Source organism: Camelus bactrianus, chromosome 28 (assembly GCF_048773025.1).
Source record: "Camelus bactrianus isolate YW-2024 breed Bactrian camel chromosome 28, ASM4877302v1, whole genome shotgun sequence".
Lineage (NCBI taxonomy): Eukaryota > Metazoa > Chordata > Mammalia > Artiodactyla > Camelidae > Camelus > Camelus bactrianus.
This window is the reverse complement of record NC_133566.1, coordinates 14,882,813-14,905,242: the sequence shown is the minus strand read 5'-3', so window position 1 is coordinate 14,905,242 and position 22,430 is coordinate 14,882,813. Positions and strand designations below refer to the sequence as shown.

Here is a 22,430-nt window from a genome sequence, read left to right as displayed (position 1 = left end):
TGCCATGACAACCCTTGATCAGTGCAGCAGGGGAAGATGCTGGTAGCATGCTCTCCAGGGAAGGGCACCCGTGGGCTCTCACCGGCTCAGTGGCACTCTTCTGAGGTGACTGCAGCGAGGGCAGCTTACCTGGAGAAGGCAGCCTCAGTGGGGTCACTCCTTGACGCCCTGGTGCTCACGGCCGTGCAGCCATCGCCCAGGCCCACGGGGCTGCTGTGCCCCCAGGACAGCTGCGTCCTAGGTGGAGACAGCATGTTAGAGCAGCCTTTGGAGCCAGATGGTTTTGCAGCATGTTCAATTCTGCAAGGAAAATCAGCATTTTGAACTTGCGATGGTCAGCAGCTGTTGCTAATATAGAAAAATGCAGCTCTTTAAAGGCTTTGGGTTAAGAGCAGCACTTTTCCATTTAATTTGCTGTGTGACAGAACTTTTGAACTATAGTTATGATAGACCTCTCAGATAACCAGATGCAAAGTAGTTGAAATCATTAACTTCAAAACAGAAAAGCTGTCCTCCGCTTGAACACAGCGCTGCTTTCGAAGCGGACCCTCGCAGTCGCTCACAGCATGTGTCCATCTCTGTGCTTCTCAGCTGCCTTGTTCAGAAACTGCCATCTTGCGTGTGTATTGTTGTAAATGAGTCTGGCACCCATTTAAACTAATCAGCTTTTTTTTTTTTAATGCTATGAAAATAGTTCATTTCATCTGAGTTTAAGTCTTTTCTTTTTTCCTTTTTTACTGCTGTCATTTCTTGTGCTTGTTTTTTCCCCAGTGAGGGTTGTCGAAGAGAAAATACAATGAAGAATGTTGGAAGTCGCAAATATGCATTTAATTCCCTGCAGCTGAAGGCTTTTCCCAAGCATTACAGGCCTCCTGAAGGGACTTACGGAAAAGTTGAAACATGAACACACGGTTTCCTCTAATTAGCTGTTACGTAATACATGTGGGTACCCTCTAGTGTCGTATATGAATTCTTCAAGAAGACCTGAAGGATTGGTTTTTATTTTGTGTTTTTTAAAAAATATCTCACTAAAGAGTCTATGGAGCATGTTTTTTGCATTGGATCCATAGCAGGTGATGTTGGGCCCAGCAGTGCGGATGGTGACGACTGCCCGTTCAGACAGCCTCGGCCGTAACACACGGTTGTCAGTGGTTACTGATAGCGATCAAGCTAAGAACGTCTGAAATGCTAGAAAAACTTTTTAAAATGCCCACCTAGGCAGCTGCTTACCTAACTGTGTTTTTTTTTTTTTTTACTGAGTAACTCAAAATTGAGCGTTGATTTACAGTCTACTTTTTAAAAATCTCAATGTAAACCAGTAATAAGTTTCACTGATTAAATCCTGGGCTGACCACTAAATGTTAAATCTTAAGAGAGTTTTGGGGAAAGCAGCTCACTGTCTTCTGATGCAGTGGCCTGTCTGCAGCTCCGCAGGTGGAACCAGGAGCTGACCTAAAGGCTGACAAATCAGAGATAAGACTATTAGATCACACCCGCACAGATGCCCACACTGCGGGGCCAGTTCTGTCCTGAAAAACAGGGTGTCTGCTTGAGGACTCGAGGCCCACTGTCTCCTGTTCTCACGCCCATGCCTGGTCCCATGGTCCCAGGGCACATCTCCCCCTCTCCCGGTCAGGACCTCCCGCAGGGTCTGTACAACACGTCAGTCAACAAGGGGGGAGCGTGCATATAGTGGAAACCTAAATATTTGCAGAATAGGTGTCCTTTGGTGGGTTTCCCATTTTTTCATCTTTTAAAAGACAATACAATCATGTTTGAATGTCTGATGAAAGTCTTTCAGGTCTGCAGTAACTGTTATTATCCTCCGTTCATTCTGTATATAAGACTGCTACTGAGAAAGCTGAAATAGCTCCTAAAATGAGATTTTGAAAGGGATTAGTGGGCCATAAAACTTAGGAATTTCATAGAAAATTATGTCTGGTCATCTATTATAAGATGATGATGAGTCTTATCTGCGCATAGCAGAGTTTTTTTCTTAGTTTGTATGTTTTAACAGTTCTGTTTTTACCGTTACTATGTTTACCTGTTATTTAAAGGCTGTAAAAGAAATACCTGTGGCATATGTTCGTCATGCTGATCCTAATGACTTGTGAACCCTGAGGAAGTTCCTTTGTCTAAAATTCTCAATGTTATTCTTCGGGCTCCTTGAGAAATGCCACTTGGAAACATGTAACAAACTTGGGCCTGGGGAGCTGAAGTACAGCAGGACCGGCCGTTGGCAGGGACACAGGGTGGGTGTCAGGTAAGGGTGGACCCAGATGACCTTCCAGACCCCTTCCTGCTCAGAAGCCAGGCACAGACGGAGCCTGCTGTCTCCTGATGCCCGCCGGGTGGGGAGACCCCCACGGTCTGGTGTGACCTGGTGTGGAGGGCGAGTCAGAGGGGCGTGGGTCGTGGTTCGTGCTCCCTGGCCCTCGTGCAGCTGGGCTCACTGGAGGGCAGAGGCAGGGAAACCTGTCCGCCGAACCCACTGCACAGGTGGCGGCAGCTGGTGTCAGAGTCTCCTGTGTGTCAGTCCCTGTTCAAAGACAGTTTCCAATACGGTCTTCACCTTGCCACCATTTCATTTATTTTGTAATTTTCTGTTATCTATATATTTCCATCATTTCTCATTTTAGCATCACTACCTTTTTAAAAAATCCCATGTATTTTGAATTAAATGTTACTCATACAGCTTTCAGAATTTTTTTTTTTGTCTGAAGAGCATTAAATACCTGCATTTATCAAAAGGGAATATAGCAAATGTTGAGTCATTTGTTAGCAGTTTTGCATGTGGCACCTTTATGTGAATTATTTCCCTAATTTTGGCTTCATACTATGAATCACCATACAAGTCTAAGACTCGGCTAACCATGTAGGAAATATTCAGGTTTCAGTATTAACGTGCACGCCACTCCTGGGCTCCTGTGTGATTGTCAGCCTCCCGGCGGCACGGTGGACCTTCCAAACTTGCTGAGCGGGGCCCACGGCCCCCCGTCGTGGTGGCCGCAGCTCCTCAGGTCACATGGGAGCTTGAGTTTTCAGTTGGAGAAGGCAGGCAGTTTTACAGGTTCCCATAAAATGCAGATTCCATCCAGCATTCCTTCTAAGGGCCCCTCTAAAAGAAGCGCTGAGACACTGAAAATGCCGATGTGATGTGGATTCTGTCAAAGCACCTGCAGCACAGTTGCCTTTGGTTTCCTTTAAAAATGTACAAATGTTGTATAATACAGTTTCGTCCCTACACAATTGTATTTGCCAAGCTTAGTGCATTAAGGTACTTTTATTTATTTGTTTTTGGGCAGTATTAATATATATATAAACGTATAGTTACTGTTTTATATATTCTTAGCTCATTCGAAGCCATGTATGCTGTAAATGTGCTCGTCTTTAGAATGACAGACAATAAACAACTGACAAGAACGGTAAACCTGGTCTGCCTGCTTCATTCTGTTACATGAGCACTAGGTCTGCGGCTGGCATCTGGCTGGACTGTCACTGAGGGGCACTGCATCGAACACTTGGTATTTGTAAACATGAGAGATTTCTGTTTTCTAACCTTGTTTTCCGTTAATTGGAAGCAGAGGGCAGTGGAGTGTGGGATTAAGAGTGTGGACTTCAGCTTCAGATGGACCCAGACCCCAGTCCCCAAACCTGTGTGCCTCTCACTGGCTGGTGACGGAGCAAGTTGCTTGCCCTCTCAGCCTGCATGTGCTACGTGCGGACACAGCGGTCCATCCTCTGTGCGGCAGCGGCAAGGTGACTGGAGTTCAGCGTTCCTGAGTGTTACTGTGGGTCCTGCCCGGCCACCGCCGTGAGTGTGGGCAGGTCTTCTCTGTGGGCTGCGCTCCATTCATGGTCTGATTGTTCGTGACTCTGCATCTTATGCTTGGTGCGTGTGCCCTGGGATCTCCACTGGATAAATTCCTGGCAGCAGAAATGTACAAAGGATAATTTAAATGTCCTGAAAATTTTGAACTTTTAATGTTACCAGGTTACTGGTAGCAGAATACACGCTACCACCAGAGCACCTGCCTCCCCTTAGTTCTCCTTGGAGCTGAAGAGGACACCGTATTGCACTGTCATTCCTTTGATTACACAAACTGAACATCTTTTATACTTTTATTCCTGTTTCTACTTTTGTGATTTTGAGTATTGGTCTTTTTCACATGCATTAAGTATTTCTAATATATATTAACCCCTCTATCGTAGTTTGCAGTTTCTTAAGATGTATTTGTCAGTTGTCTTTTGGTTTCGTTTATAAGTAGGGGTCTACAGAAGTTATAAAATCTTATGTAGTGAAATATGCCTGTCTTTCTCTTTTTGATGTTTGTTCTGCAGTCGAGTCCTGGCCTCCCCTCTGGAGGTGACACAGATAGCCCCCCATCCTTGTCCACGAGAGGGTGTCATGCTGTGCCCTCGCTAAGGGATGGCACTGGAACAATCAGCACTGCACCTGGCACCTTGTACACTCTTGGTTTATTGATACCATTCCTGGTTTCTACCTTTGTTCTCATACTCTGAGGTTATTTTTAAAACATTAACCTAGTCTTATTTCTAGTACCTTTATGATTTCAGTTTTACATTTAGACCCATTCATCTGGAATTATTTTTGGCATAAGGCAAGTGTTAGAGTTTGCTATGGTCGGCAGGACTTCCTCCTCTAACGTTGCTTTATTTATTTATTTAAATTTAAAAAAATTTTTTAAGTTGAAGTAGTGTCAGTTACATACAAAATGTCAATTTCTGGTGTACAGAAAAATGTCCCAGTCATGTGTGTGTGTATATATATACATATATATACACACACACACACATACATATAGTCATTTTTAATTTTTTCATTAAAGATTATTGTAAGATACTTAACAGTTCCCTGTGCTATACATCAGAAACTTTTTAAAAAATTATTTTTATATATAGTGGCTAACATTTGTAAATCTCAAACTCCCAAATTTGTCCTTTTCCCACTCCCTTTCCCTGGTAACCATGATTGTTTACTATGTCTGCAAGTCTGTTTCTCTTTTGTAGATGAGTTCATAGTGTTTTTCTTTTCTTTTTTTAATTCCACTTATGAGTGATATATGGTATTTTTCTTTCCCTTTCTGGCTTACTTCACTTAGAAGGATGATCTCTGGGTCCATCCACGTTGCTGCAAATGGCATGATTTCATTCTTTTTTATGGCTGAGTAGTAGTCCACTGTATAAATACACCACAGCTTCTTTACCCAGTCATCTGTCTATAGGTATTTAGGTTGCTTCTGTGTCTTGGCTGTTGTATATAGTTATTGCTGCTTTAAAGATAAGCAAGTGGAGACGTTTCAGGACCTGCAGACACTGTCACCACACATATCTTCCTGTCTCTTCACTCTTCTCAGGAGGTTTTGATCAGAGGAAGGTAAGGAACTGGTGGTTGGAGTTTCCTTGTTTCTGATTTTGCTGAGGACAAAAATGATTAGCTGATGAAGGGCCATTGCTTTTGTTACTTCCTTGCAGGTGGTTCTGACAGGTCTCCCTTGTTCCTTACTGACAATATCAACCAGCAAGTTGGAACCACGTTTGAAGTTTTTTTGCAAGATCCTCATCAGCCTTGTGTGCTCCTCGTGTTGCAGTCGTGAGGCTGACCTTCCTGAATGGGCACACACTGGGTGTAGGACAAGCCTCAGTCATGTGGCAGAGCTGCCAACACGGCCATCTGTTCTGGCCCAGGAACTGCCGGGAGCCTGGACCCGTAGAAGGGCCAGACCTCACATCTGGACATCCTGTTGTGCACCAGGGATGGGCCCTTCCAGGACTGGCACCTTCCAGCAAGCCCTGGTGGAACTCTCCATTTGGAGATGGACAAACTTTTTTTTCCCCCAAAATACCTTCCCTAACAAGCCCTCACAGAGTCGATTTTTTGGTAAGTTGTAGTCTAGGTACTGCTCTGCATCCAGGAAACCCCAGTGTAGAAGCACACGGCCCCCTGGGAGGGCACAGCAGGCTGCCCGACCTCACCCCCGCTGCTCCGATGGCTGCCCAGAGGCGGGACAGGCTGCCTATAAGGCATCGATGAGTATTTTTATACTTTAAAATGTACATTCCTCTCAAAGGCCCTTTCCAAAAGTAGAAGGTAACTGAATCTACAGTGGATAAAATCCAATATTTGAGAACAGTAAGGAAATAGATAAAACAATGAAATCCCTGAGAAGTATATGTCAATCCAAAAGAGCTTTCTTTCATTCCCGTGGGCACCAAGCAGCCCAGGCACTGGCAGAGGGAGGGAAGTGAACTGGAGAGATGGAAACTCCTCTCTCACATGCCCCATGCTCCCACCAGGGTTCTGGAAGCAGAAGAGCGCTGCCAGAATTGACTGTCCAATGCTTGCTGACGCTGACCACGGCCGGAGACATGAGCATAGCAGATACCAGCCCAAGGGGCAGCCTACAACGTGTGTGGAAGCCAAGGGAGACTTTGAGGAGGAGAGTGTGGGTGGGGGCCTCGCCACGCTCTGAACCGCAGCGGGCCCTGTGAGTCTGCCTGCACCGGCGCCCTCCCCGCTGCGGCCCCAGGGAGACCCCTCCAGCCCCGAGTGACTGCTGGCCTGGGCCGCCCAGGGGAGAACGCCCTTCCCCAGTCTATGCTGAGACTGGGCAAATGGGTAGTAACTTTGCCTCCTTTTTTTTTTTTTCAGTTTGAGAATTTTTTTATTGACATTTACTTTATTGTGCAATGCTGTGTTAGTTTCTGGTGTACAGCAGTGATTCAGTTATATATTACTATTCATATTTTTTCATTACAGATTATTGTAAGATACATAGTTCCCTGTGCTGTACATTAGGACCTTGTTTTTCTATTTTATATATGGTAGTTTGTATCTGCTAATCCTAAAACTCTTAATTTATCTCTCCCCTCTGCCCTTTTCCCTTTGGTAACCATAAGTTTGTTTTCTATGTCTGAGTGTCTCTGTTTTGTGAATAAGTTCATTTGTATCATTTTAGATTCCACATATAAGTGACATCGTATGTCTTTCTCTGACTTACTTCACTTAGTATGATAATGTCTAGGTCCATCCTTGTTGCTGCAAATGGCATTTTATTCTTTTTTATTGCTGAGTACTATTCCACTGTATATATACCACATCTTTATCCAATCATCTCTCCACGGCATTCAGGTTGTCTCCATGTCTTGGCTATTGTAAATAGTGCTTCTGTGAACGTTGGGGTGCATGTGTCTTTTAATTAGGGTTTTCTCTGGATATATGTCCAGGAGTGGGATTGCTGGATCTTAAGGTAAGTCTATTTTTAGTTTAAGGAATCTCTATATTGTTTCCTACAGTGGCTGCACCAGTTTTCATTTCTACCAACAGTGTAGGAGGGTTTCCTGTTCTCCACACTAGCATTTATCATTCGTGGACTTTTTAATGATGGCCATTCAGACGGGTATGAAGTGATACCATATGGTACTTTTGGTTTACATTCTCTGGTAATTAGTGATACTGAGCATCTTTTCATGTGCCTGTTGGCCATCTGAATGTCTTCTTTGGAGAAATGTCAATGTAGATCTTCTGCCCATTTTTGATTGTTTTTTTTTTGTTACTGAGTTGTATGAGCTGTATATTCTGGAAATTAAGCCCTTGTCAGTCACAGGGTTTGCAAGTATTTTCTCCCAGTCTGTAGGTTGTCTTTTCGTTTTTAGTATCCTTTGCTGTACAAAAGCTTGTAAGTTTGATTAGGTCCCATCTGTTGTTGTTTTTTTGCCCCTTGTTTCTATTGCTTTGGAGGCTGACCTAGGAAAATATTGCTACGGTTTATGTCAGAGAATGTTTTGCCTACGTTCTCTTCTAGACGATTTATGGTGTCCTGCCTTTTAAGTCTTTAGGCCATTTGGAGTTTATTTTTGTGTATGGTGTGAGGGAGTGTTCCAGCTTCACTGATTTACATGCAGCTGTCCAGCTTTCCTAACACAACTTGCTGAACAGACTGTCTTTTCTCCACTGTATATTCTTGCCTCTTTTGTTGAAGATTGACTATAGGTGTGCTGGCTCACTTCTGGGCTCTCTGTTCTGTTCCATTGATCCATATGTCTTTGTTTATGCCAATACCATGTTGTTTGATCACTGTAGCTTTGAAGTATAAAGTCTGGAAAGGTTACGCTTCTAGCTTTTTGTTCTTGTTCCTCAGTATTGCTTTGAAAATTGAGTCTTCTGTGATACTACATACATTTTAGGATTGTTTGTTCCAGCTCTGTGAAAAATATCATGGGTAATTTGATAGGGAGTGCATTAAATCTTTAGATTGCTTTGGGTAATATGGCCATTTTAACAATATTAATTCTTCCAACCTAAAAGTGTGGGATCTCTTTCCATTTCTTTAAATCATCATTAATTTCCTTTATCAATGTAATACAGTTCTCATCCTGTGTCTTTGACCTCCTTGGTTAGTTTTTCTTTTTTAATCTATTTTTTTAAATTGAATTAGTTACAATGCATCAGTTTCTGGTGTATAGCACAATGTCCCAGTCATGCATATACATACATATATTCATTTTCATATTGTTTCATTAAGGTTATTACAAGATATTGAATATAGTTCCCTGTGCTTTATAGAAGAAACTTGCTTTTTTAAAACCTATTTTTATATATAGTGGCTAACATTTGCAAATCTCAAACTCCCAAATTTATCCTTTCCCACACACTTTCCCCTGGTAACCATAAGATTGTTTACTATATCTGTAAGTCTGTTTCTGTTTTGTAGATGAGTTCACTAGTGTCTTTTTTTTTTTAAGATTCCACATGAGTGATACCATATGGTATATTTTCTTTTTCTGGCTTACTTCACTTAGAATGACAATGTCCAGGTCCATCCCTGTTGCTGCAAATGGCATTATTTTATTTTTATGGCTGAGTAGTATTCCATTGTATAAATATGCCACAACCTCTTTATCCATTTACCTGTTGATGGACATTTAGATTGTTTCCATGTCTCAGCTATTGTATATAGTGCTGCTGTGAACATTGGGGTGCATTTATCTAAAGAGTTCCCTCCAGATATATGCCCAGGAGTGGGATTGCTGGATCATATGGTAAGTCTGTTTTTATTTTTTTGAAGAATCTCCACAGTATTTTCCATAGTGGCTGCACCAAAATACAATCCCACCAGTAATGTAGGAGGGTTCCCTTCTCTCTACACCCTCTCCAGCACTTATCATTTGTGGACTTTTGAATGATGGCCATTCTGTCTGGTGTGAGGTGATACCTCATAGTTCACCTCCTTGGTTAGTTTTATTCCTGGGTATTTTTCTTTTGATGTTATTTTTAAAGGTTTGTTTTTTTTTTTAACTTTCTCTGATATTTCATTGCTAGTGTAAAAAAATGCAACAGATTTCTGTAAATTAATCTTATATCCTGCCACCTTGCTGAATTTATCTTCTAGTAGTTTTTGTGTGGCATCTTCAGAGTTTTCTATATATAATAGCATATCACCTGCATATAATGACAGTTTTACCTCTTTCCTTCCAATTTGGATCCCTTTTGTTTTTCTTTCTTTTCTGACTGCTGTGGCTAGGACTTCCAATACTTTGAATAGAAATGGTGAGTGTGAGCATCCTTGTGTTCTTCCAGATTTTAGCAGGAAGGGTTTCAGCTTGTTAGGTTGGCTGTGGGTTTTTCATATTATGTTATGTTCCCTCTACTCCCACTTTGATAAGAGCTTTCATCATGAATTGATGTTGCATTTTATCAAATGCTTTTTCTGCATCTATTGAGATGATTGTGTGGTTTTTGTCTTTTTTGTTGATGTGGTATATGATGTTGATTGATTTTTGTATGTTGAACCATCCTTGTGACCCTGGGATAAATCAAATTTGATCGTGGTGTATGATCTTTTTTATGTGTTGTTGGAGTCGGTTTACTAGTATTTTGTTGAGAATTTTTGCATCTGTATCAGAGATGTTGGCTTGTAATTTTCTTTTTTGGTGGTGTCTGGTTCTGCTATCAGGGTGATGGTGCCTTCAGAAAGTGTCTTTGGGAGTGTTCTCTCCTCTTCAGTTTTTTTGGAAGAGTGAGAAAGATCAGTGTAAGTCATTCTTTGTTTGTTGGTAGAACTCCCCCAGTGAAACCATCCAGTCCTGGACTTTTGTTTGCAGGGAGTTTTTTGTTCTGTTTTGTTTTGTTTCTTAGCCATAGATTTTATTTCACTTGTGATTGATCTGTTCAGATTATGTTTCTTCTTGATTCAGTTTTGATTAACTGCATGTTTCTAGAAACTTGCCCATTTCTTCCAGGCTGTCCAATCTGTTGGCATGTAACTGTTCACAGTATTCTCTTTTGGCTTTTTAAAAAAATATCTGTGGTATCAGTTGTTATTTCTCCACTTTCATTTATTTTGTGTCTTTGGGTCCTCTCTCCCTCTTTCTCTTCTTAATGAGCCTGGCCAGAGGTTGATTTTGTTTACTCTTTTAAAAAACCACTCTTAGTTTTGACTTTCCACTATTATTTAAATCTCTATTTATTTCCTCTCTAATCTATTCTTTCTTTCCTTATGCTGACCTTAGGTTTTGTTTACTCTTCTTTTTGTAATTCTTTTAGGTGGTAGGTTAGGTTGTTTGGGATGTTTGTTTTTTGAGGAAGCCCTGTATTGCTCTGAACTTTCCTCCTAGGACTGCCTTTGCTGCATACCATGGGTTTTGTGTGGTTGTATTTTCACTGTCATTTGTGTCAAGGCATTTTTTCATTTCCTCTTTGATGTCATCGTTGATCCATCAGCTATTTAGTGGCATGATGTTCAGTCTATGCAGTAGTTTTTTTCTCTTTTCTCTTTCTTGGTTGACTTCTAGTTTCATGCCGCTGTGGTCAGAAAAGATGTTTGAAATAATGTCTATCATCTTAAATTTGTTGAGGCTTGTTTTGTGTCTGTCCTTGAGAATGATCTATATGCACCTGAGGAGAATGTATATTCTGGGGGGTCTGGGGGTAATGTGCTGAAAAATAGCAATTGAATTTTAGCTGTTCTATTGTGTCATTTAGGATCTCTGTTGTCATGCTGATTTTTTAATCTGGAAAATCTTCCTATTGATGTTAGTGGCATGTTAAAGTCTACTCTTACTGTATTCTCATCAGTTTCTTCCTTTACGCCTGTCAGTACCTGTTTTATGGATCTAGATGCCCCTATACTGGGTGCATGTATGTTGATGAGCAAGGGCTCCTCCTCTTATGCTGATCCTTCTACCATGTCATTCCCTTCTTTAGCTTTCTGGCCTTTGTTTTAAAGTCTATTTTGAATGATATGAATATTGCTACCTCTGCTTTCTTGTCATTTCCATTTGCATGAAGTTATCTTTTCCCATCCCCTTGCTTTCAATCTAGACAAGGTTTAAAATGGCAATACATTTAAACATACATACCTGTCAATAACTGCCATAAATGTCAATGGACTAAATGCTACAATCAAGAGAGAGTGGCAGACTGGGTAATAAAAGAAGAACAAGAGACCCACTTCAGGGCGAAGGACATATACAGTTTGAGCAATTTATTTATTTATTTTTCAACTCTGATTTTTTTTCATGAAGTATAGTTCAACTTTGTTTTCTTTTTTATTACAGCTGTCACTACCCAAGTTCTGACAGAGTGTGGGAATAGAATATCCTCAGATCCTCCCAGGGAGCCTTTTCAACCAGTCCAGGCAGGTCTGCAATCATAAATCTTCATGGTGCTATCAGTCTGTTGTACCATTTAACAGACCAAAATGCTGGGACAGGTTGGAGAGGATAGGAAATGTGCTTGTGTTTCTACTTATGCTAGACGGATGGAGAATACAGCACTTTATCGTGTCCTCTTCCCTGCAGCTCATCCCTCCCTTGGCTTCTGTGGCCTCATTCTCCTGGTCTCTCACTGTCTCTGACCATCCCTTCACTCTGACAGGGTTGTTGACCCCACCCACCACTAACACCGTGCTCCCCAGGTTTGCTGTCCATAACTTCTATCACACTTAACTCTTCATATTTGCTGATGACTCCCAGATTTCCAGGTCCATTCTAGACTCTACGTCCAAATCAATCTAAATATCCAACCACATCCTAGGCATTCTGCCTGAGTGTCCTGTGGGTGTCCCAAACACAGCATGTCAATACCAAGCGTGCTCCTTCCCACCTCCAAGCTGACCCAGCTCTCCTCTACTGATAAATGGCCTCACCTTCCACCCTGGGGTCACCTTCCTTCCCCTCCACATCCCATCAGCCACTAAGATCATCTCTCTTCAACCCATTCCAGAATTTAAATCCATACCCATCCCAGGATTTAACCATCCCAGAATTTACATCCCTGACTGTGTCCATGTTCCCTCTGATCTGGATAACCACCCCTCAATCTTCTTATTCCTCCTTCAAGAACTGTCTCACACATGCCTTCTTTTATTGTGATTTCTCCACAAAATGAGCTGGCCCTTAAATCAAGTCACACAGGAGCTACTCAAAAAAACCTATTTACCAGCCTGGGCAGGTGTCAAAGAGTCCTTCCTCCCTTCCTTCCAGGAGAGAAGGAAGAGAGAGAGAAGAAAGAACAGGTGCCTCTCTCTGCCTGGAATCGAACCCAGGACCTCCTGCATGCTAGCCATGCACCCTACCACTGAGCTCTAGCCTCTCTCTAGCTACCTTAGTTTCCCCAGACTCACCTTTATGTCCTCAACTTGGGAGTATGCTGGCTTCCAGATTCCTCAAAAAAAAAAAAAAAAAAAAAAAATCCATTTTTACATACATGCACTCAGAGTCCTGTGTACCTTTCTAGGTTGCTACCTATGCTTATGAAATTTCCCAAAAGGTCTGAATTAGGAGTCTGATTTCCTCAACAGACTTCTCTGGACTTGACAGGTGCTGACTGACTCTTAGGATCAAGGGTTGCAAATAATTCATTCTTTTGCTCAATCACAATGATCAGAGGTGGAAACATTCGTGAATGCATAATTCTGGCCTCTTTTTGCCTTGCCATAATGCCACAGAGTGGAACAAACACTTGTCAGATTTTTAGGCTGTAGTCAGCCCCTGGAAGCAGAAGCCTGACTGACCGTAAAACACTCTGCCTCTTCCCCCTTGATTGTAAGGGTTATCACTATCCATAAAGTTAATTCAAGTCTTAAAACCACTTCATTTCAATGGCGTCCTTCACACAGATCACTTTTCATTGTAACTTAAGATGTGGCACAAGGAAATCCATTAATTTGGAGGCGTGGCTCCCACTCTGAGATGAATCCATTGCACTGAGTAATGAGGAGGAATGATAAAAATCAGGCCCAGCAGACACTCTTGCTTAAAGTCAAATCATGTGTTTTTGTTTGTGTTTACTTTGGCAGAAATTTCATCCCACTTAAATGGGGCATATAATAATAACACATCCATGAGAAGGGAAACCATTCCAGTGTTAGCTCTTTACCTGCTTTTCCGAACTGTCCAGAGTGGGTCCAGCACACCTCTCCCGCTGCACCTGTCCGCGGACAACGTGCTCCATGAGGACCAGGCCACCCTGCAGACACAGCCCGCAGTTTTCCCTCTGTATTTCAAGGCTCCCCAATGGCTTTTAAGATTTTGTCTTTATGTTTGGAAAAGATACAATATTTATACTTTCTTTCTCCCTCCCTCCCTTCCAGTGCAAATCAAACATTTCTTCTCCAAGGAATCAAGCACAATTTATTTTAGAACTAAACAGTACAGACTGAATAAAAGAATCAAAGTTTTATCCTAAACTTTCCCAATGGACATTTTCTCACCAGCCTCCATGGCACATCAGTGGCCTTCACAGTCTTCACAAAGGATGTACCAACTGTGTCATTTGGTTGAGGAGTCAAGTTTGAAAATAACAATCTTTCCATTCTTTGTGCTTCAGAACAATTCTTAAAACACATCTATTGTGTTTCCAACCCATAACTATTCAATTAAGTTTTCCTCTAAAAATAACTTAGAGCAAGAGAATCATTTACTTTATAACATATTCAAACCAGAACTTATCCATTTTCTTCAGTGTCCATGTAGGGAAAAACTGGTCCAAGTGAACAGATGTAGCAAAAAGTATGTTTCCAATTTTGGCTTCTCTGTGTTAAAGACCAGAGAAAATCCTTTGTTGTTTTCATCTTGGTTTCAACATAGTCGCATCAATATCCTTTTCTTCCCCTGAATCTTGATCTGGCATCCAACTGAAAATAAATATACAACTAAATCATGTTTTGGACAACAAAATTAAACATAGCTTTGGTAAGGTTTGGTAAACTGGTTCACTACATGAGAGAAGTAAACCAGTTTCCAGCACAATCAAAAAGGCAACTGTCACCATTACCAAGGAAAAACACTAATAACAACGAAGATGGTGTTAAAAACAAAAGTCTTATATAAGGTCACCATAAGGATTTTCTCAAGTAGAATCCAAATTACATTTATCTTTCTCTCTGAAGTACACTCAATATATGTTGTTCTAACAAACTTGACTTTCTAATTAAGTTCTGTTTGGGTTAACAGTCAAGTGTATTTAAAACCTTTAAATAGCAACTGAGAGAAGAGGAAAGAGCCCTGAAAAATGTTCGGTAACATACAGCCATTTTGGGATTAAATTACCACCCATAGGTCAACTGCATGTCCTTTGACCGAAGCCTCACAGTGCAGCCACTTCTTAAGGGTGGTGTGGTGGGATGGAGGGTCCAAAACTGCAAAGTCAGCGTCACTCCCTAGAAGTTCCATACGAAGGAGTTATTTTAAAGCTAAAACTTACTAATGAAAACAACAGAGCCAGTGAGGGACAGATGGCTATTTCTTCACCTCAGCACTAGATACAGTAGCTAAGGGCCCCATTTTCAACAAATTAGTTATTTGTCTTTAAACTTGGGAATCATAAGCAGGATGATGAGATGCCTGCACTACGAGAGATCAGCCGATTCAAACTCACCTCGCCTTCACTCTGGATTATTCACTCACTGTTTGAAATATTAAGCAAAATTACCAGCAAAATTGAAACTGTTACATTTCGAGTTTTTGCCAAGAGTGCACAATTAAAGTTGCATTAGTTAAGTGTGACAGGACTCCACTATCTTGGAGCACTAACAGTGAATTGGTCTTGGAGAAAGGCTGTAAGAATCTCTAAGTCTGCTAAAAAGTTCCTTAGGCTGCTCTTTCCTGGTGTCAAAGTATGAGTGTAGCTCTGCTTTGTGCTGATATTTAGAAATGGTCAGAAGCACTTTTACTTTTTATTCAAGACTGTTACAAATTTCTGCAGAAGGCTGATAAACTGAAAATTTTTACATGTTCTGATTTTTTAAAGTTCTTTGAGATCAAAGACCGAGCTTTAGGCAGGGAATCAGAAGGAGGTTATTACAAATTCAGTCATTACGACTAAAAAGGACAACTCATACCTCCTACACCAACTGTTCTTTCTGACTTCTCAATGATTTAAACATGATTTGAAATTCCTGAAAGATCTAAAGACTTGCATTTTACACAGGTAACAAAACTATATGAAAGAAGGCCAGAAAATCCTCTCTTCTTAGGTGAAATGACAGAAAAATCTGGCAGAGAACTGTGTCACTTGAGAGAAGAGCATGGCTGAATTTCACCTAACTTTACATCTCCCGGGATCGGATCAGTTAGCAAACATGCTCAAGTTCTTGTTTGGCCTCCCCGGTATCCTGTACTCTCTGCTTCTCCTATCAACAAAAGGGAAGGGATCTGAGTGCTGTTTCTCCACAAAAGCAGGTTCAAGTTCAAGTTACTGCTGTTTTTAAAGGGATGTTCATTTTTCTGATTTCATATTTTTTTCACAAAGAGAAGGCTTTCAGTTTCTATTCCAAAGATCTTTCCAAAGATCTTTGTAGATCTTTGAAATCAAAGATTAGAGGAGAAACCATCTGAGATTTCTAATGTCCTCTTAGGCTGTCTTTCCACAATCCATCATTCTAAAACTTTACACACAGACACTAACACTTTCCCCTAGTCACGTCAGCATGCCAAAGCACAGTGCATACACCTTAAACTCCCACGTTGTGGGTCTGTGTGTATTTGCCAAGTGACCTGAATACACAGTGACCAACATCAACTTTCCCCCTTTTATACTTGCCAAGACTACTCTCTTCCTCTTTCAGAAATTCATGAAATTCAGCAGCTATGGTTAACAGCAGAACAATAGAACAATCAGCTGTGGGTTTTCATGAATGTTAGCTAACATTAATTCACTGGGTAACAAAAAAGAAATACATCCTTTTTTCCAAGTGATATGACTGCAACCTTTTTATAATTACTAAGTCACTCACATATTTAACTCCACAGAACTAATTTTTAGCATAAGCTTTTAAAAACCTTTGGCCACTTACCATTGATCTTTTACATTCAAAAAATGAGTATTTCAAAGCTTTGCAGTTTCCTTCCTTCAGACACTGCCGAGGGGATTTTCCTTCCTATGACAAATAAAACAATTTAAATGCCTGGGAAATTTTCTCACAAAGTATAAAGTAACTGTCTTTCTGGAAACAGTTCTTTTTTTTTAAAGTTAAAAGAAGAAAATATTAAATTATATAAGAAATAGTTTGTAATTCATTTTGACTGTTGGTACTTAAGGGAAAAAAAAGAGGACAAAAATACGTAAAATAATTTGGGGGCACTGTTTAAGGGTTCCCTTGAATTCTTGAAAACACTGGTTTCCATGGGATACTCTTCCTTAAAATGTGTATATAAAAATCTAGCCAGCTCCTTCAAGCTCCTTATATGTAAGAAAGGGAAAGAGTAAAGTTGAAAGTAGTAATGGGGTTTCTTCTCTGCAAAACTTTTACACTCAAGAAGTCCTACAGACAGACAAGAAAGCAGTGTGCGTGGCAGACACAGTGAGACAGAGAGAGACAAGACAGAGAAGGAGCGTGTGCGAGATCAGGCATGCTGCAGTGGCGAATGGGAGGGTTTATTCTGGAAGGTAGTATCAAGGAGCTTCAAAGCCTCCAATTATAATACCATTTTAATGCAAGCAATTTTACTTCCAACACATCTCAGCATTTCCCACCCGTTATCCCCACAGTCAAGTTCACTATTCTGGGAAGCTCAACTGGAAGAAGAAAGTGAGATTTTTAACAGAATTTATATATACTTGTGAGGGAAGATCTGCCTGGGCCCACTGTCTAATTAAGTCATCTTTAAGCAGTGAAAGCGCAAAACAGAGCTTCAGAAAACTGGATTAAACCATTTCCTTTCTGCCACCAAGACAGGATACCTCTACAAGAATATTCACAGGGGATGAGCTTTTTATGAATCTTAACAAACTATTACTTCATTATCTTAAGATATTCTGAACAAATATACTGCCATCAATTTAACTTAACAAAAAAGCACCTAAATATACTGGACACATGGAAGCATCTACAGAAGAGTATATTTCACAATTCAAAGAAGCAAGATTAAAATTTAACTGCTGTGAAATCAAAACCACAGTGAGGCACAGCACCTCACACCAGTCAGAATGGTCATCATTAAAAAATCCACAAACGATAACTGCTGGACAGGGTGTGGAGTAAAGGGAACCCGCCTACACTGTTGGTGGGAATGTAATTTGGTGCAGCCACTATAGAAAACAGTATGGGGAGTACTTAAAAAACTAAAAATACAGTTACTATGTGATCCAGCAATCCCACTCCTGAACATATATCCAGAGAAAACTCTAATTAAAGATACATGCACCCCAATGTTCTTAGCAGCACTATTTACAATAGCCAAGACATGGAAACAACCTAAATGTTCATTGACAGATGACTGGATAAAAAAGTTGTTACATATTTACACAAATATTTACACTACTCAGCCATAAAAAAGAATGAAATAATGCCATTTGCAGCAACATCGATGGACCTAGATGACCATACTAACTGAAGTGAGACAGAGAAAGACAAATATATCACTTATATGGAGAATCTAACAAAACTGACACAAATGAACCTATTTATGAATCAGAAAGGACTCAGAGACAGAGAAAACAAACTTAGTTACCAAAGGGGAAGAGGGGAGGGATAAATTAGGAATTTGGGATTTGCAGATACCAGACACTATATATCACACAGATAAACAAGGTCCTACTGTATAGTACAGGGAATTATATTCAATAGCTTGTAATAACCTACAATGAAAAAGAATTTATGTATGTATAACTGAATCACTATGCTGTATATCAGAAACTAACACATTGTAAATCAACTGTACTTCAATTAAGAAACAATTGTAACTGCTGCAGAGTTTTTTTGAATGCTTTACCCGACTAATCTGTCTAGTAACTAAACACTCACAAGGACTAATTTATTAAAAAAAAAAAAAATCAGGACTGTTCAAGATCAGTTAAGTGGGAGGTTAAAAAGTAAATACAAGATATTCCTGCCTACACAGAGCCCTCAACAGCAGGCAGGAGGTGTACACATGCAAATGTTCACTGGCAGTGTGAGCAGGCCACAAAGTGCAGGAGGTGCCAGAGCGGGAACAGGGAAAGGCACTGAAGGGGTTCCCTCTCCAGGGAATGAAAATGTATAAAGTAACATCTGAAAAAAGGAGACTGAACTTGAATTTTCTAAATCAAGGTTTAATGACATCAAACTGATTTGCAATACGTGAGGGAAAAATATCAAAACCTTACATTTTATAACTATTAAAGAAATAATAATAAATTAAAAATTAAACATATACTGCTTATAAACACCTAGCTGTATGCAGTGCTTGACAATATAAAGGAAAGTCATGAAATCTTCCCACTCAAGGTGAGCTCCAATGCAAGATGAGTCAAGCAGTTTTGTCCGGGAATAAAAATGACCCTTTTCAGCGTTAACTTTAAAAGCTCAAACAGCCACAATTAGGTACCCTAAAATCTGAACAGTTTTGATTCTCAACACTTTAGAAAGATGTTAACAACGTTGCCTAGAGTACTACTTAAGTAAAAACAACTGGTGCATCTATGCACCAGGAAAAAATGTAACTTAAATTTCACCTGCGCTTCACCCTCAAGCCAGTTTCAACAGCCCAACCCAACAACTGGAGTCACTCCCCCAAACCTTTATTTTGCAAGTGCCAGTCTCACTCCTAGCTTTTATAGTAAAACAAAAAAGCTACAAGGTACCACGTCTGCGGCATTCCGCATCCCCAGAGTCCTGGCCACATTCTAGTCTTTATGTCTGCTTGGGCCCTAGATTTGAATCTACATCAGTGACTCTCAAAAGTGAAACAGAACAGAGTAGCAAGCTTCTCTACACTATTACGTTCCTCCCTCAAACTTCGTAATGAGGCTGCCCACATGAACAATGGAAAGAAAAAAAAAGACTACAACTGTGCAAAAGACTTTAACTAATTTATAAACTGATGCTTCCTCAAACTGTATCTAAGATGCCATCTTTTCCACAAGCTTTCAACCCATACTACCATCTGCCTGGTGGGAAGATCCATCTAGGTACACTAAACCTGAGAGAGAAATGTTACTTCATCTTCTTCCACCTCCACCTCTAATGGCAGACTGCTAACTGTCCCTTAATATTCACTCTTTCTTTTTAGTGGGGCATATGGCTGGGCTAGATTTCCCAACCATCCTGCAGCTGGGTATGGTCACGTGACTTAAGTTCTAGACAACAGAATACATAGGGAACTGAAATGAAAATGGGTTGGTTCTTAAGGGAAAGTGGCTTGCCCCCCTTTCCCACTTTACTCCATCATACTACTTGCCCTGATGGTGTGGCAGCCAAGCAATCCTGACCATGAGTGTGAGAATAACAACCTAGCTCCCTGCTGTCATAGCACCTAAGACCATAGATCAACAGCTTCTGGTTCATAGAAGACAGCATCAGTCTAGCTCCTACTTATAAGCACAAGAGCAAAAGAGAGAATTCTCTATCTTGTTTAAGCCACTGTTATTCCGGGCCTCTGTAACATTTCCCTAAACCTATAACCTAACTAATACACTGCCAAGCTTATTTGCCTTCTGATTGGTGATTCCTAAATATGGCTGAGCCCAAGAATCAACCTGGAACACTTCTAATTTATAAGGGAAAGGAGAGCAGTGGAATCTGTACTTTTGAGCTCCACGCCCCCATCTCCAGGTGATTCTGATGAAAAGTCAGCAGGTCTGGAAGCTGTTAACAGACACAAAGGAGATGGCTTGTAACTGAGGTTCTTGGGCATAGTTTCAACCTTTTTGATCTCCTAGGAGTCATAAAATTCTAAGAAGTTTATCCAAGAGATGCCCTTTAAATCTGCCTTTTCCTTGCTTCTCTTTTCCAGCCCCTAATGAGGATAAATTTACATCCTCATCACCATTACCCTGAGTTTCTCTGAGCCCCTACAGTTCTTTGACTATCTCTCATTGCAGCCCTAGAACGAATTATTTTATGTTGAATTCCCCCCTAAAGTGAGATCCAGTAGCCTTTCAAGTGAGTTAAAGAGAGACTACAGCATCACCTGCCAAAAGATCAACTTCTGTATTCAAGGAGCTGAGGAATCAAAAACCTTATCATAAATGAGGTGGCCATACATAGCAGTTACAGACCTCAGCAGAACTTCCCTTGGTCTTGAGTCCCTAGTGGAGAGTGGTGGGTGCCAGCGACACCTTCCGAAAAGGTAGGATACCATCCTGGATTTGCATAACCCAGTGTTTTACCTCAGTACTACTTTTATATTCCAGTTGAAGTGACCATTCGGGATGACTTTAACACAAACTTTAAATGCACTTCCATTTAAGAGAGTATTTATAAACATCATGTTCTCCTAGCTAACCAAACTCAGCCACAAAAAAAGCCACATACTCAATGGGGGAAAGCAACATCTGTGCCACGTGTCCTGCCCATTCCGCATCCCCAGCTTTCGAGCTTTCCAGAGATCCAATTTCTGCTCAGGAGCAAATGGTGTTCCATTCACTTGCATGTCCCGTGAATTAGGCTTGGCACGCAAATGTTTGCTAAATCAATCAACCACTGCAAAAAACCAACTTGGTATTCTCCCTGCCACCAGGATCCTCTATGCTGTTCTTTTGGATTCTCCCCACAACCATCACAGCCCTTTACTTGATAAACTACTACTCAACCTTTAAGACTCAGATCAAATGTCACCTCCCCTGTGAGAAGTTTCCAAATTCTCAAACAAAATAAGCTGCTCTCCACTGGGTGTCCAAAGTATTTCGTTCCTCTACTCATTAAATATTTATTACATTCTTACACAGCATTTATCACAAGAAGCTGGCCCCTTACATGTCTATTCCTCCCATCAGATCAAGCTTATGTAGGTAATGACTGTAAATGATTCATCTTTGTATCACCAGCACCTGGCACCGTGCCTGCTACTTAGTAGGCATTCACTAGGAGCTGGCAGAACATTTGCACCAATTAAGGAGCAGAATGGTAACAGCCTTGGACAGGGGAGCCTGAACACAGTGTATCCGTTTCAACTGTGTAAGCTGGACTAGATAACCTCTTACATTCATAACAACTCTAAAGTTTTACCAGACACCCGGAGGCCAGTCTGGCTGACTGCCAAAATCAGTGAAGCAAGTGTACATCATGACTCAGCAGAAACACCGATGTAGCCTTATGGCTGATGTCCAGTTGGGGGTAGCTGTCTTTTCTTTGAAATAAGGGCAACTTTCTGAAGTTACATCTCTAAATGCAAAAATAACTGATTGACCTTTCATCAGGCCTTTGTAATTGGAAACGGTACTTGCTTTGGTTGGGTTTAAAGCCATAATCCAGGACTCCAGTCAACTTTGGACCTCACTGCATTCAGACTAGTAGTGAGCTGAGAGTGTGAGAGTAACCCCTTATCTCCCATCAAAGCACCTAAACCCACAAAATCAACGGTAGGGGGAGCAAGATACAAAGTGGTGAAAACACCAAGCTGCCTTATTAACAACTTACCCGAGAATGCATAGAACTACAACTCAGCAACATGTTCAAACTAATACAAGGTAAGTACAGTATCTAGTCAGCCACAACCGAAAAGAGACAGGAGGAACCATCAGCCAATACAGTGTACCAGGTTCATGTAATTCTCTGATAATTTTATCTTCCTTATCACACCGTTGGGGAGTGAGGCTCCGATTTGAATTTGCCCGAGTTCATTAATTTGGAGCTGTGCTCGACACCCAGGACGGTCAACTCCGAGGCCCGTCTCTCCACCGCCACCGCAGGTGGGCCGGGAGCCCTTCGCCAGCCCCACCTCCCCGTTTCGCGCGTCTGGTCACCCGAGCGCCCGGCCGCGTTACCTGGAGCACGCAGTCCGACTGCAGCAGGCAGGCGCCCAGGTCCTCCTTCACGCCCGCGCACGCGCCGCCCTCCGGCTTGTCCTCGTAATACCGCGGCATGACTGCGTCTCCAGACCGTGGCGGCCCGGACCCACTCGGGTCAGCAACGACTCAGACACGGCAGGACGCCAGGGACGCCGCGGCGGGCGGGACCGGAAGCCCGCAGCAACAACTTCCGGCG

At 41.4% G+C, this 22,430-nt stretch overlaps 2 protein-coding genes across 11 annotated transcripts in view; one reads left to right on the top strand and one right to left on the bottom strand.

The window, feature by feature from the left end:
* The window catches only part of INPP4A (inositol polyphosphate-4-phosphatase type I A), a 117,308-nt gene extending 113,878 nt beyond the window's left edge, over window positions 1-3,430 (top strand). For all 9 annotated transcript variants that reach the window (XM_074354453.1, XM_074354451.1, XM_074354450.1 and 6 more), the window contains one exon: window positions 772-3,430. In XM_074354453.1, the coding sequence (XP_074210554.1) occupies window positions 772-904 (133 nt within the window). In that variant the 3' untranslated portion in view covers window positions 905-3,430. The remainder of the gene's footprint in view (window positions 1-771) is intronic.
* Window positions 3,431-13,629: 10,199 nt separating this feature from the next.
* On the bottom strand, window positions 13,630-22,429 carry COA5 (cytochrome c oxidase assembly factor 5). 2 transcript variants are annotated; one of them, XM_045519636.2, is made up of 4 exons: window positions 22,211-22,429; window positions 16,320-16,403; window positions 14,575-14,684; window positions 13,630-14,159 (listed from the first exon to the last, which is right to left on the bottom strand). In XM_045519636.2, exons 1-4 carry the CDS (start codon window positions 22,307-22,309, stop codon window positions 14,093-14,095), a joined length of 360 nt encoding a protein of 119 aa, XP_045375592.1. In that variant the 5' UTR covers window positions 22,310-22,429; the 3' UTR covers window positions 13,630-14,092. The 2 variants fall into 2 exon arrangements, with proteins under 2 accessions (XP_045375592.1, XP_010957353.1); XM_010959051.3 differs by lacking the exon at window positions 14,575-14,684 and having other exon boundaries at window positions 22,211-22,419.
* Window position 22,430: the final 1 nt, after the last annotated feature.

Coding starts and splice junctions, on each gene's coding strand:
- COA5 (XM_045519636.2), bottom strand. CDS start 22,309: ATGCCGCGGTATTACGAGGACAAGCCGGAGGGCGGCGCGTGCGCGGGC. Junction 16,404..22,210: donor AGTCGGACTGCGTGCTCCAG/GTAACGCGGCCG, acceptor TATTTGTCATAG/GAAGGAAAATCCCCTCGGCA. Junction 14,685..16,319: donor TTGAATGTAAAAGATCAATG/GTAAGTGGCCAA, acceptor TGGAACTTCTAG/GGAGTGACGCTGACTTTGCA.